Source organism: Brienomyrus brachyistius, chromosome 15 (genome assembly GCF_023856365.1).
Source record: "Brienomyrus brachyistius isolate T26 chromosome 15, BBRACH_0.4, whole genome shotgun sequence".
Lineage (NCBI taxonomy): Eukaryota > Metazoa > Chordata > Actinopteri > Osteoglossiformes > Mormyridae > Brienomyrus > Brienomyrus brachyistius.
The window spans coordinates 10,226,746-10,242,117 of record NC_064547.1 but is presented as its reverse complement, the minus strand read 5'-3'; the positions used below and the strand labels follow the sequence as shown (position 1 = coordinate 10,242,117).

The 15,372-nt window shown below is 45.6% G+C and overlaps 1 protein-coding gene across 4 annotated transcripts in view; it reads left to right on the top strand.

The window, feature by feature from the left end:
- The window catches only part of eps15 (epidermal growth factor receptor pathway substrate 15), a 29,383-nt gene extending 19,042 nt beyond the window's left edge, over positions 1–10,341 (top strand). For 2 of the 4 annotated variants that reach the window (XM_048976123.1, XM_048976121.1), the window contains exons 15-25: positions 29–226; positions 634–906; positions 1,075–1,158; positions 1,290–1,419; positions 1,506–1,550; positions 1,701–1,984; positions 3,303–3,375; positions 3,523–3,593; positions 3,682–3,829; positions 4,847–5,028; positions 7,364–10,341. In XM_048976123.1, coding sequence (XP_048832080.1) covers positions 29–226; positions 634–906; positions 1,075–1,158; positions 1,290–1,419; positions 1,506–1,550; positions 1,701–1,984; positions 3,303–3,375; positions 3,523–3,593; positions 3,682–3,829; positions 4,847–5,028; positions 7,364–7,504 — 1,629 coding nt within the window. In that variant the 3' untranslated portion in view covers positions 7,505–10,341. Of the gene's footprint in view, positions 1–28; positions 227–633; positions 907–1,074; positions 1,159–1,289; positions 1,420–1,505; positions 1,551–1,700; positions 1,985–3,302; positions 3,376–3,522; positions 3,594–3,681; positions 3,830–4,846; positions 5,997–7,363 lie in introns of those variants that run through there. The other 2 variants (XM_048976122.1, XM_048976124.1) reach the window with 2 other exon arrangements.
- The last annotated feature ends 5,031 nt before the right edge of the window (positions 10,342–15,372 follow it).

Sequence of the window (15,372 nt, the reverse complement as noted above, 5' to 3'; positions counted from 1 at the left end):
TTTGACCCCCCCCCCCCCCCCCCACCAGATCTTGACGCTGCAGACACAGCATGCGGAGCAGGAGGAGAAGATTGGGGAGTACGAGGCGGAGCTGGAGCGTGCGCGGGAGGAGCTGCGGAGGCTGCAGGACGAGGCAGCTCTCATGGAGCGGAAGGTGGAGTCGGCGCGGGCCAGGTTGAGTCCGCTGCAGGACTCTGTCAAAGACTCATACTCAGAGGTGTCACAGGTGGGGACCCTCCGCCTCCTCCACCATCTCCTCCTGCTCCTTACCATGTCATGTGACTCCTACCCTGCTTGACACCATAGTAACAGAATAACAGAAACCCTCAGCTGTTTAGCGTGCTGTGAACAGTGATGCCTCCTAATTATTATCAGCAAAGCTCCTTTCATTCAAAGCATTTTTTCACACTTGTTAACTGGAAATATTATCGATACTAAAAATGGTAGCAACAGATTAAGGGTCTAATTCTAACCTTACTCTGTAGTATTCTATCCCTTCTGTAATGGGGAAAAAAAATGCATCAATCAACCGCTAGCACATTGATTCTAGTGTGTAGCGCTGTGCTGGCATACGTTGTACATGCTACAGTCTGCATTCATGTACCTGGTTGCTGACGCTCTTCTCCGCTCCAGGCCCAGCAGAAGCTCAGTGAGCTGCAGGAGGAGGAGAGTAGCACCATGGCCCAGATCAGCTGGAGGAAACACCTCCAGGAGGAGCCGGTGCTGGTGAACGGCGCGTCTGCCGTGGAACTAGAGCGACAGTCCGAGGAGGAGCCCACGGAGCTGCCTGAGCAGGAGGAGCCCGAGGAGTCGTCGTCGTCCAGGAGTCCTGAGGAACAGGAACCCAAATCCGATACCCCGGAAGGTTTCTATAACAACAGCGCTGCCTGGCCACATCTCAGCATGGTGAGAGAGCCGGCATGTGCCTTGCTCTGCAAGTGAAACACTTGCTTATGTCAGTTGCAGCGCTCTAACCATCCTGTTGCCGTTGACGAATGGATTACCCTGCAGTCTTGGCCATTTGGGTGTTCTGATCAGTGGTAAACAACATGTTGGTCTCTGTCCCTCATTCAGGAGAGCTGCAATTCTAGCACTTTAGTTGAAATGACAAGTGACATTACAAAGGAGGAGGAGTCACCCAATGACGGCGCCCTCAAGGTATGGACTGTGTTCATGATGGACCTGCCAGTTCTGAGGCACAGCCTCTGAAGTAATATCCTGTCTGCTGCAGAGCACAGGCTGCCGGCCAGCAATCTTAGATCGACATGTACGATCTGTCTGCTTGTTAGCAGCTGGATTCACCGGAACCGGAGAAGAACCTCGAGCCCCCCCAGCCCCCCACACAGGAAATGACCCAGGAAGATGCTCCTCCTGCCAGCACGGGGCTCGACTTCTTCCAGGCGGACCCCTTCACTGACCGTAAGGCCCACCACTCCTACTCTCCTGCATCCTGAATCGGGATTAGTGCCGACCTAAATGACTCTTTTGTCTTTGATCTTTTGTAGATGATCCATTCAAGGACGACCCATTTGCAAGGGTCGATGTTTCTGGTAGGTGCCTTCATTCATGTAGATGTCAGGGATGCATGTTCTCTAAATGCATGTTCGAGCATTGTGGAATAACAGGGCGTACCAAACTGCATGTGTCGTGTGTGATTAGGTCTGCGCCCGTTTTCAGTGCTTTTCGTTGTGTACCGATAGATCCTTTCGGAGGAGACCCCTTCAAGGGCACGGACCCCTTTGCTGCAGATGCCTTCTTCAAACAGCCTTCAGCCGACCCTTTCACCTCCAGTGATCCCTTCGGCGGCGTTCACGGGTCTTCGGAACCCAGCCTGTTCGACAGTCAGCCCAATGGCAAGGCCGTCGCCGATCCCTTTGGCTCCCAAGCTAACGACATGTCAGACGCAGATCCTTTCAGCTCCCACGTCGTCCACGCTGGTTTGGACCCCTTCACGGCCTCCCCGTCTTCTCATGAACTTCCTATGGTCAGTCTTGGGATGCGCTGAAGGATTCAATCAAGTTTTTAAGGGAGTGTCTGTGTTCTACTTAGGAATGCGATTGACAGATGTGAACACCGTACATACCGTAATATCTGGACATGAAACTGTCATTTGCCAATAGCTGGTCATCTTAAAGAGTGTGGAGGACTTTTAACTTTAAGATTGGTTACCGTTGTTGCTACTTGGGGTTGAGGTGGAAGACAGGGTTCAGTAAATTCTATAAAAACCTTCAGTTTGTTCAGTCAAGCCAATGCTACCTGCCCCACTTTTATGTTCATAAAGCGCCTTAGGTGACCTTTGAGGTCAAGCGTTGCAACTAAATGTAGTATTTAAATTGTACCAATTAGGGGTGGGCCGATCTACATTTTTTCACTTTCAGTCCGATTTTGATACAAAACTGCTGATATCGATACAGATTTTTACTTTGATAATGATCTAGGCTACTAGAAATATACATATTGTACTGTTCCGCCTCATTAGTACTTCTTGTTTTAATCGTTTTTGAGGCATTTGATATGAATATGAATATCTTCTAAGCGAGGGTGCACAAGTGGCGAATGCTTAAAATGCCCCACAACTTTTCTCCCACTTGCAATAGTGTTACTTACACTTCATTGCAAAAGCAGCCCCTTGTGTATCCCAAGCCGTAAGGGGCGCGCAGCCCAGGCTAGCGACTCCCAAAACATCTATTGCTTTTTTTCATATTACTCCCATAGTTTCGCACAATTGCATGCACTTAGTTTAGTGGGATTTCTACTAAGCACTACCCTCACCTCTCAAAGCCTTTTCACAAAGATTGCAAATCTCTTTGCTACTAATTGGGGTCAAAAGCATGAAATACTTCCAGATCGTCACCCTCTTATCCCATGTTCTCACGCTGCTCCTACTGCAAAGGGTATGCACATGACATCACAGCAGACGGAAGTCACCACACTCACACCCACTGAGAGGCAAACGGACTGAGTCGCAGCATTAATGTTCTGCTTGAATGCCACAAAAAAAACGCATTTAAAAAAAGGAAAAAGCTGATGTGCAATTGATTGGACAAACAACCATTTTTTGTTAAATCTATCATGTTAGAGACTGCCAAAAACTAAACCCAACGTGTACCATTAAATAGATCTGGATCAGCACTGATACCGATCCGAATATCGGATCCGTGCATGTCTATTACCAATAACTGGACACTGTCACACATATACATTGTTTTATTTTGGTCAGAGCAGTGTTAGCCTCTTGAGTGTAGACAACTGTCCACCTTACGGTAGCTTCACTTCTTTCTCTCTCTGTCTCTGTCTCTCAGAAGGACTTGCCAGCCTCGATGAATGATCCTTTTGCCCCCGGAGGCACAGCGGTGAATGTAGAAGCAGACTCTGGTAGGACTGCAGAGCTACTCTGGGTAGCCAAGCACCCGACTGTATTTACATAGATTGCGCGAGTCTTTGTTTCTCTTTTGAACGTCACGTCTCTCTGTCTCTCTCTGTCTCTCTCTCTGCCTCTCTCTGCCTCTTGCTGTTTCATAGATCCATTTGCTGCTGCGTTTGGCAGTGACACATTCACAGGGGGGTTTGCAGATTTCAGTGCCCTTTCAAAGGTAACATCCTTCCCAGCCTGCGTTACCCTTAAAGGACGTGTGTGCTGCTTTGGGGTTAGATAACGCTTACCCCCTACTCGCTTTGCAGTCGAATGGGGACGACCCTTTCAGATCCTCCAGCACGTCCAGTAACAAGAACTTGTTCAAGGATGAGAGTCAGCCGAGTAGTCCTGAGGTGCCCCCCGCCCTGCCCCCCAAGATCGGGACCCCTACCAGACCCCCTCCGCCTCCTCCAGGTCACTTACGTTTTATCTTAAGCTTAAATTGCATTAATCTTTAATTAGTCTTTTTTTTTTATTATTAGATCTTTGTCTTTCATAAAGTCTGTTCTTGTTACATAGATGAGCCTTTAACTTATTACTTCCATAGTTTGTTAAATAATTGAGCTGCTTATGTAAGAATGTATATCCTGTGGTGTGATCAGAATGAGTCTCTGGATTTCTGGGGGTCGTTTGCTATTTTTTATTTATTTTTTTCTTCTTGAGTGTGCTTGCACCTTACAGTTGTATGTAAATGAGTCCGGTTTCACATTTGCATTTTAATTCACAGAATAATGGGGGATTCAGCCTGAGTTAGAATCTGACGTTTTACTTTTTTTTTACCCTAACAGCCTGCGAAAGTCATGCAACTTAACATGATATTATTCTTAAACTTTTGTGGTAAAATGATTTCTGCGACCTGTATTTTATAACAACTCATTACTTCTGCAAACTTGTCCAGTATACTCAGTTGGTGGTGGATTATACTCGCTTAAAATGACATTTTTAAGTTTTACTGTTCCAGGAGAAAACAGCCTTTTTAAGTCCTGAAGCAACTGTGCTTCATGAATATTTATATAAGCCTACCTGAGTGACAGTTAGTGCAACCTATAAGCAGCCAGTTGCTGTAGTGAACCGGCTTGGCCTGGTATGGCTGCTTTCTCAGGGTGCCCTGGGTGTATTTTGTCCCATTTTATGTTCTCTCATTAGCCACCTCTAACCAGCTAGTAACTGAACCGTTGGCAGTAGAAATGCTATTATGTGGCACCGAGGCTGCAGTAAAGTAGACACGCCAAGTGAGGAAGAGATTCAGGCAGGCTGTGTTTTTGGCAGCCAGCTGTGGATGTAGCCAACTGTGTCAGTGCCCTTAATATCCAGCTCCGCACTGGGCAGCTGGCACTCCTGCAGTGGAGCATCATCAGTGTTAACACTGGGCCCAGTTGCATCCTGCTTCCTCCATCTCAAAGTGAAGCTTTGTGTCGTCTGTGTATGCAGGTAAGCGGTCCACGATTTCGCGATCAGAGTCCTCGGACTCCTTCCAGCGGAGAGTGCCGTTCGTCGCCCACAGCTCCGTGGACTTCTCCTCACTTCCCGGCAAGGTCAGCCAGGACCCCTTTGCGGAGTCCCTGCCTGCCCACCCTCCACGGGACCCTGAAAGATTTGCCAGCTTTGACAAAGTGAGCACTTCCCCTACGTCCTCCCCAACCCCCGAGACCCTGTAATATCGCGCTCCCCCCCATCCCGTCACTGTCCCAAAGCCACCCCCAATTAACAGCAGTCTGTCACACCTCCAGACGTAGCCAAACTCAAAACACTGGAGTACTTTTTGTTTTTGTTTTTTTTTAATTGGCCGATCCGTGACTTTGAAGGTAAGGCCTCATCGGTCACCTGTAGTCTGATTCCTATGTTAAACGCATCTCTCTATCCCAGCCATACTTGCTGAAATATTTCAATGTCAAGCTTTTTCTCTGTACATATTTTGTAAACTTCATGTACATTTTTTTGTGGAGTGGATGTATCACAGAATTTAGTTTTAATGGCTCCCATTTGGGGTGGGTTGGCATTTGAAGATGCTCAATGAGGTGTTCGTAACCTTTTTAAAAATGCAGACCAGCTTTAAATACCTTATGACAAATCTATCAATGGCTGTACCAAAAAATAGGAATTGGATTCCAAAGTTTCTCTTAGGGGATTGTGCCAACCATTGGGCTTTCCAGGAAACCCCTCACTTCCTGTGAGGTTAGGTTGCTCGCTTTGATCCCGCTAAACCCTTCCTCCCCCACTGACCACTCAGGCACGGCCAAGCATACAACCGGCTCACTGCATCATGCACATGCCGCACGCGCCCCACGGTCCTGCACCCACTAATTGTGTCTGTGCACGCGTGCCTGTGTGTCACTTCCTGTCCCCTCTGAGCTGCCCATGTTGGCCCTCACTCTGATGTCACTTCCTGTCCCCTCTGAGCTGCCCATGTTGGCCCTCACTCTGATGTCACTTCCCATTGCATCCCATCACTGAACCTCATCACTTCTGTGCTCATCTTTTAAAAAAAATTTTTTTGCTCTTCAGAAGTTGGATGATTTCCCTTTGCTCTTGATTTTGTTTAATTGCCATGAAAACAATAAAGAATCAAACCTCCCTCATTCTTTGAAACTCAGTCACTGTAATGCCTGTATATGTATGTATAGCAATATACACATATATACACACATTCTACGTGTGTGTTTCTAGGTTTGTGACAGCATCGGTTGAAATTTAGACTGGGAGTAAATCAACTCGTGATCACCCGTTCATAATTTAAAAGCCAAAGTAAGGATTTATTACATTTATTATTGAAACCAGTGGAACTGTCAGCTTTAGTATTCGTGCAATCTGTATATCGGGTGGATCGGCCTGTTGATTTAATCTGGTCTGTGTTTGATCACCTCCATTTAATCTCACCTTCAGCCATCTCTATGTAAATAACTGCATGTTCAGTGGGGCTGGTACTGACAGACTGGCAGTATGTTAATTTTTATATGAACGTTACACTCCGTTAATAATGTTGTGTTTATATTTGTCATTGTAAGATACATCCAGGGATATACAAATAAACCAGAGATGAGATAAGGATTAAAAGCTCAGCCAAACAGTGTCCTGGGCTTAGCATAGTGATCTTTGATGTTGCTCCACCTCGCTTGACTGCGTAAGTGTGTCCCTGCCAGCCTCGTCCCTCACTATCATCTGCGCGTTTCAGCGCCTCTAAACGGACTTTGCTGAAATAGCTTTCCTGGTCCTGACAACCTCCACGCACGCTAACATCCCCTGCTCCCAGATCAGGGCTCCAGTCCTACGGTGTTGCCACCCCTCAGTGTACACATGGCCCTTATGCTGATCACCTTGAGCATCTTCATCGGAGGGAAACCATTTGTCACACGGTTCTTGGTTACTTTGACCGTGTCCAGAAGGCGCAAGTCATCCAGGACAGCATGACCTTGTGTACCACTGTTGAGATCTGAAGCGGTCATAACCAGCTGTGTCTTTAATCATGGGTGTGTGAATTTCCGTTTTTGTTATGTTCTGTCATGTGACCTGGATGCTTTAACTAAAACTGAAGCATTGTGATGTCATAATAGATGTGATGGTTAATTATGACATTGGAGGACAGCTGGAACAACCTTGCATGTTTCTTACAATACCCATTGCTGCATTACTTGTGATGTTTATATCGGTACCTTCTCTCAAATATAGAAATGAATATTCCCACTGGAATCCCAAGGGAATCCAAAACACAAAATATAATGGGGTTATGGAGTGACGCAACTGACCAGTCAGAAAGCAGAGTGGTCATTCCAGTGGGTTATTGGAAAACAATCGCAAGGTGGTTTTACTGTGCGCCTCCCTGACCCCTGTCGAGTTTCGGGCCGCGCGGCTGTGTTGCACATGCCCGGTGTGTATCGGGGTGATCTGACAGGGCTGTGGTTGTGTGTGTGCGTGCGCCTGCCCGCGCACGCGTGTCTGTGTGTGGCGCAGTACCCCACGGAGGAGGACATGATAGAGTGGGCGAAGAGGGAGAGCGAGCGGGAGGAGAAGGAACGCCTGGCACGGCTGACGCGGCAGGAGCAGGAGGACCTGGAGCTGGCCATCGCCCTCAGCAAGTCCGAGTTCTCCTGAGGCACACAAGGCCCCTTCTCAGGAACCCATCCACTGGGGGAGGGGGGTCCTTACAGCTGAACTGGGGGCGTCCGGCTCCATTTGCCTTCCACTTCCCAACGTCCTCCACCTGAGGGCGCTGTCCGCCCTGTCACTGGTGGCTTGGGTTCCAGTGTGAAAGGGGGCATTAATATAGTGTGGCAAAGCTTTTTAAGGGACTGATTCCTAATGTTACCTCAATTCCCTTGGTTGAACCCCATCCCACGCCCTCCCCCCCCCCTCCCCCATCCTGACTGCTCTGGTGTCTTTTTTGTCTCAACTGAGATCATGCCTGCCTTGACTCCTGACACTAATTTTAACTTTAATAGCCTTTTCCGAGAAACTGCCATCCTTGAATTGACCTCAGCGGCTTCCTCTAGCCTTATGATAAGAGCGTGTTTAACGTGGATTAATGGCTACTTGAATAATATGTGCATGCCAGTTTTAGTCTGGTTTTAGCTCATGTAGTTATTGACAGAAGGGGTAGCATGTTGGCTTCTCAAATGGACGACTACCTGGAGAATAGTAATGTCTTCTCCCAACTCGGTGACCAAATCCTGGATGCACTGAAATACGTTTTTAATCGCAGCTCATCACTCAGTTGCTCAGTGTCTCCTGTCGTGTTTAATGTGTTGGTATCACGGTGTGTGGCTTTTGGCAGAGGTGGAGTCGAGGGTCATGCAACCAGTGGTGATGGTGCACTGCAGTCCTGCATGACATCTAGTTAAGTGACAGCCATAAGTCACACTCTTGGCATGTGTAGGTAAATATAGGGTAGCATGGGGTCGGATGATTTTCCAAAGTCCACATAACCATTATCTTCAAAGAAATTTAAACTCGGTATGAGTTGAGGGGGGGGGAATAGGATTGTACCAAAAATAGGTTTCATGTGTAAGTGGTGCATTTTTATCTCTGTCATGTAACATGTAATATGGTGCTGCGGGACAGTTGGATGGCGGCAGTTAGTAACGCAGAGCTGTAATACGAGTGTGATTTCCATGTGTGTCTTGTCCTGAGGGAATGATTTCTTCTGGTGATATTGAGGCTGTAATATGGCACGGAACAGTAATTTCTGAGATGGATTTTGGACTAACCTTACTCTCCCTTCCCTCCTTTTGCTTAACAATATTCAGGATGGATTGTACAGACTCCACAATCCAATTTTAAAATAGCATTAAGCTGATGGGCTCCTGCTGAAATAAGCTCCCTTTGCACAGGGGAAAAAGCTAACAGCTGAATGATTTATTATAGCAGGTACCTCTGTCCTAATGGTGCAAAAGCGTAATTATAACAGATTCTCAGCCTGAGGATCAAAAAAGTCAGAATTATAAATATTAAAGTTTCATCTCACTTTTAGGATGACTTTCGTGTTGCTTTGTAACTGAGACAGTTGCGATTCATCTTAAAAAATAAGAGCATGCAACCCCCCACCTCACCTAAAATACAAGCCGAATGTCCTCATGACACGGAATGTGAAACTGGATTTCTGTTTGAGGATTATGGAGGAATGTCGTACAAGGGCCTTTCTGACAGTAAATTTTATCTGCAGGTGTTGTATTTGAAATACCCCCCCCCCCCTCCACCCCACAGTTCCTTTCATAGCCCCCCCTCTCCTTCCATTCTTAAAAATGATAGGAAATCTCACTGTTAAAGCACCCAAAGAATTGCCTGTTTTAAGACTGACCCACTGTTGTGTGTGGCTGTTTGTGAGGACAATGAATCTAAGTTTTGTTTTCCAAATGTGTGCCTTCATGTTAGCTTTGAATGTAACTGATGTACCCCCCCCCCCCCCAAGCAAGTTATTAGTTGCCATTTTCAGGGTAAGAAGGGTGTTAATTCTGTACAAGTACTATCTGTGATATTAGCCTCTGATCTCATAGGAATGATTATTAAGCATTAGCATTGTACAAGTGCCATTCTTTGCAGTATAGTGACATGAGATTCTCTTCTCAATCAGTGCCATACAGACACCATCTGCCATTGGGGGGTATGCAGGGAATACCTAATTTTGTTGCTTGTATTGTTGATATTTTCCATAATGTGGTGGATCTGTGCGTCTGCCAGTGGACTGGTTCTGAGCCCCCAAGTGACTGAAGCGTACCTCGTCTTTCCCAATAAGACTGCACTGCTTCCTCTGAGATGTTAATGTGATTGATGATACCCCCCCCCCCCCCCCCCCCCCACAAACCTTTACGGCCCTGGTCACCAAGCGCTTGTCAAAACCTAATGCGCGAATGTCAGCCTGGACAGCCGCTCTGCTCACCCCGTTATGGCCATGAAGACGCCGCAGTGAAGAGTGCCCATCGTTTGACAGTGAAGTTTCATGGGGGAATGAACAGCCAAGCATATTAACTGCTCTTATCTGACACCATTTATTTCCCCCCTGCGTACTGGGATTGCATACAAGGATTTCAGTAGCGTACAATATCATCTTATAGACTGGCTTCCTAAAAACCTCCAGTTCCTTCCTCCAAAGATGTTCTCTCTGTGTAAATACACAGGGGCTCCACTTTGTCCATTCCGGAACCTCTGCTCTCGCCAGCCTCCTCTGACCCCTTTGATCCATTTTGTATTTAAAGGTATCCCCCCCCCCCCCCCCCCCCTCCCCTGTCCCCGCTGCCCTATAACTTGTATAGACTTCTCACTCATTAAATTGAAACCACTGATGTATGTAAGCGATATATATAGACTTTGTAAAACTGGCTAATTTTATTTTTTAACATCAGATACTTTGTCCCGCCATGGGGCTGATTGTTTAAAAATGCTGCATATAACATGTAATTAAAAACAGAGTATAATAAATGGGGAAAAAAACTTAAGCTGCTTTGTCATTTGATGATCAAATTGACAGTAAGTCATGGGTTATTCCTTAAACTGTGCTATTCACTGCTATTCTGTCAGCTATACAAACTGGGATTTGGTGTGGGATTTCCACAGCACATACTTTCATTACGCACACAGGTTTAAATGCCGTTTTCTAATACCTGTTTTATGAAGCACTGCTTATGCTCTGCCTCGGCCTTTTCATTCATGGCTCTGGTCTAACCTGGCTACCGTGTGTCGCACTTCTAGAGTTTTTCATAAAATAGTGAATGGTGCAAGTTCATAGTTATATCATTCACGTTTGCATATGATGAGGTCACATGTATCGTGTTAACTGTGCATCCCAGAACTATGTGTCATTTCGGTAAGTGCGCACAGTTAACGACCATTTGAATCTGTATTCAGTAGGATTGGAAAGCTGACATTTTTTTGCAAAAGTACGTATGAAAACATAACCGTTTAAGGCTCACTTGCCTAAATTGTTTCACCCAGAAATAAGGGGATGTTGTTTTTGGAATAATATGCTATAAGACCGTCAGAATTTATGTGCAGATCTCTGAGATGGCTTTTATCGCGGATAAATAATGGGGTTATATATAAACCGTGGCAAAAAGGCTGAGATGTTAATGAATTGCATGTTATAATGATTAAAAGGGCTGTTTTTTTTGTTGTTGACTGAGCACATGGTCAGTCTATAAGCAATAATAACATGGTGCATTTATATTTTTATCTGTAAATCGAGTGCAGCTTTCAGAAAAATTGTAAAATATTTCACTTATCTAAACGACATTTATCTCAAAGTGCTACAAATGCTTTTATTCAGCACAAACTCAGCACCAATAATCTGAAATCATTTTGAATATGATTATTCTATTACTTTGTTAAAATATACTTTAAACATACCCTTTTCAAAAACCTATTTTCAGTGGTGCTGACAAATTGTAAAAAATCACATTATAAACATTTCTAGCCACGACTTTTGAGCTCTGAAGCTTACAGACATAGGGGCTGGCTACACAAAGGTGAATGAGACATTCAAAGAATTGTGTGAGGTTTGATTACTAAAGTGTAACGACTTTGGAGTCACCACACCTTTGCACACTGTCAATGGCCCATCAGTCTGGAATGTCTGTCACTGCTCCTCACACCAATCAGTTTGGAAAGCCAGTGGGAATTTTACAGTTTTTTTTTCAATTGCCAAGACAGATACTGCAATACTGAAGTTGCTTTCTCAAAACTCTTCATACAGTCACCACAACATTAGCTTATGTGGGCTAAACTGTTAAGCATTTTGCTTTGCTTTCATACAAAATGCAATCAATAACTTATACGGAAGCTTATATGGAAAATACCTGATTTGACTTCTCAACATTTAATTTTAGAGAGATTTTAACTGCGTTATGAACCCTTTTTTGGATCGGTCTAGTCTTAAAACACAAACTTTCACTAAAATAGCTACCAAGCTCTCAGATTTTCTAGATTGTGCTACATGTATAGGTCCCTGAACCCCAATACGAAAGTTTTCTCATTTTTTTTCCAATGTACACCATTTATGTTCAAGAATTGACAATTTTTTTATAGATAAAAATTGCTTGGCTCTTTGGAAAAGGTGGAATACTCTACCATTGTAATATCTGATCATGCCCCAGTACTGCTGGATCTCTCTTTTAAGGATATATATGCTATTCGCTCTCAGTGGTGTTTTAACACCGCGCTATTATCAGATGAAACATTCTGAAACTCAATCTCAGAGGCGATAGACAGATTCTTGGAATTCAATAAGACTGAGTGTACCTCTCCATCCCTGTTATGGGAGATTCTTAAGGCTGTACTTAGAGGTGAAATATTAGTGTACTCATCATATCTCCATAAAAAAAGGAGAGAGCAGCAGCAGCTGGTGGAGACCATAAGTAACAAAGATCACCAATATTCGGGCTCACCCAGTCCAGCCCTTTAAAAAGAGAAGATAGATCTCCAAGCACGATACAATTTAATCACAACAACCGAAACTGAATCTCTCACGATGTGGTCACGGGGATTTTTTTATGAACATGGAGAAAAAGCTGGTAGGCTGTTAGCTCACCAACTTAAATCCAAATCAGCTGTACAACTTGTATCACAAATCGAGGACCCATCAGGTGTACAGACTGCAGATCCTCTAAAAATAAATGACATCTTTAAAAGTTATTATTTTAATTTATACCTGTGCACCTCATGGTGCCCCTGGCCCGAGTATTTTAGCCCTGTGCACCTCATGGCGCCCCTGACCCAGAGTATTTTAGCCCTGTGCACCTCATGGCGCCCCTGGCCCGAGTATTTTAGCCCTGTGCACCTCATGGCGCCCCTGGCCCAGAGTATTTTAGCCCTGTGCACCTCATGGCGCCCCTGGCCCAGAGTATTTTAGCCCTGTGCACCTCATGGCGCCCCTGGCCCAGAGTATTTTAGCCCTGTGCATCTCATGGCGCCCCTGGCCCCGAGTATTTTAGCCCTGTGCACCTCATGGCGCCCCTGGCCCGAGTATTTTAGCCCTGTGCACCTCATGGCGCCCCTGGCCCAGAGTATTTTAGCCCTGTGCACCTCATGGCGCCCCTGGCCCGAGTATTTTAGCCCTGTGCATCTCATGGCGCCCCTGGCCCAGAGTATTTTAGCCCTGTGCACCTCATGGCACCCCTGGCCCAGAGTATTTTAGCCCTGTGCACCTCATGGCGCCCCTGGCCCAGAGTATTTTAGCCCTGTGCACCTCATGGCGCCCCTGGCCCAGAGTATTTTAGCCCTGTGCACCTCATGGCGCCCCTGGCCCAGAGTATTTTAGCCCTGTGCACCTCATGGTGCCCCTGGCCCGAGTATTTTAGCCCTGTGCATCTCATGGCGCCCCTGGCCCAGAGTATTTTAGCCCTGTGCACCTCATGGCGCCCCTGGCCCAGAGTATTTTAGCCCTGTGCACCTCATGGCGCCCCTGGCCCAGAGTATTTTAGCCCTGTGCACCTCATGGTGCCCCTGGCCCAGAGTATTTTAGCCCTGTGCACCTCATGGCGCCCCTGGCCCAGAGTATTTTAGCCCTGTGCACCTCATGGCGCCCCTGGCCCGAGTATTTTAGCCCTGTGCACCTCATGGCGCCCCTGGCCCAGAGTATTTTAGCCCTGTGCACCTCATGACGCCCCTGGCCCAGAGTATTTTAGCCCTGTGCACCTTATGGCGCCCCTGGCCCAGAGTATTTTAGCCCTGTGCACTGTGAAGTCAGAATCACTTCAGAATAAATCACTTTTGATAGATTTTTTTCAACAAATTGGAGATCCCCTCCATTTCATTGGCCCAGAGGGAGAGGTTGGAGCAGCCCCTTGGACTTGACAAAATAAGGAGGCTATTTTTTCTATGCAAAGTAGAAAAGCTCCAGGCCCGGATGGTTTCTCTGCTGACTTTTATAAGAAGTTTTCTAATAAATTGGCCCCACTTCTGTTTGATATGTTTAACCATGCTCTATCCCAAGGTCATGTAAGGAAAAGTGGGAAAAATGCCCCAAGGTTCTTGATTGATCATTTTAATACAGGCAACGTTAGGAATTTATGATCATGGGGGAAGCCAGGGAGAGAATGGGGGTTCCGGTTGGCACCACTAGGGTGATAAGGATAAGATAAGGTGATAAGAATTGAATTACAATGATCATAAAAGTCTCTACCCTGTCCTGTCCCGTCCCTGTCTCAGGACCCTCACACTCCAGGGGGTCACTCTTTATATGTAAATTCACTCACAACACCTACACACAACACCTAGGTGGGGAGGGCCTTTTTGGGTATAAAGGGGGGTGAAGAACTGTCTTCAATTTGTATCTGAGCTGCCTTTCAGTACCCGGTGTGTCTCTACACTGTATTACATTGTATTATTTTTACTGTTCAATAAACCATCATTTTGCTGAAACTGCGGAGACTCTGCAAATGGATTCCCTACAGTCAGTTGCCAGATTCTCTTACTGAAGCTTCAGTTACCATTTTGTTGAAACCTGGTAAAGATGCCTCAATATGTGGGTTGTATCAGCCAGTGTCACTGCTAAACTCAGATGTTAAATACTGGCAAAACTGTTAGCTACTCGATTAGAGATACCATTGCCAGATGTGATCTCAGCTGATCAAACAGGTTTTATTGGAGGGCGACAGCTATTTTCTAATGTGAGACACCTTCAAAATATCCTGTATGGTCCTTCATCTAATTAGACTGCAGAGGTTGTGATTTCATTGGATGCAGAGAAAGCTTTCGATCGAGTAGAGTGGGATTACGTCTTTTTTGTGTTGTAACAATTCAGCTTTGGTAAAATATTTATTCAATGGATTCAGCTCCTATATTCCTCTCCAAAAGCATCGGTTATTACAAATCAGCTGCGCTCAAAAACTTTACCTTTATCTAGGGGTATGAGACAGGGTTGCCCACTTAGCCCACTTAGCCCACTTTTATTTATACTGGCAATAGAACCACTATCCCTGGCCCTAAAAGCTGCACCCATGATACAAGGAATAAACAGGCGGGGAATTGAACATAAGCTATCACTTACCTTTACCTTGATCTTGCTAGCATATTTAAATGTGAACCTATTCAGGAATAGAGTGGTAAAGGCATTCAGAGGAGGACTGATGATTATCAGAGGGAACAAAGGGGCTGGGTACTTGTCAGTATCCAGTAGAACCACCAGACTCCTACACTGAATTGTTCTGGATGTGGCACAGACGTTAATCCCTCTGTATTAGGGGATCCGTCTTCAGTTTGTACTCTTCTAGTTAATAGGTAGATTATCAGACAGATTTTCGCCCTAGTCCAGTACTCATTGACAGCCTAATACACCGTGTTTCAGTTTGTCTTGATAGTCAATACATGTCACAGGATGTACATTACTCTGATGGGCAGGCCCTCTTACATATGATGGAAACACTACAACAACTAAGGGTCAGAAGAGTGAAATACATATAATGAGTGTGTAGCTCAGCAGACTAAGACTCTGTGGCTGTGATCAGAAGGTCATTTGTGCTCGTGCTCAGAAT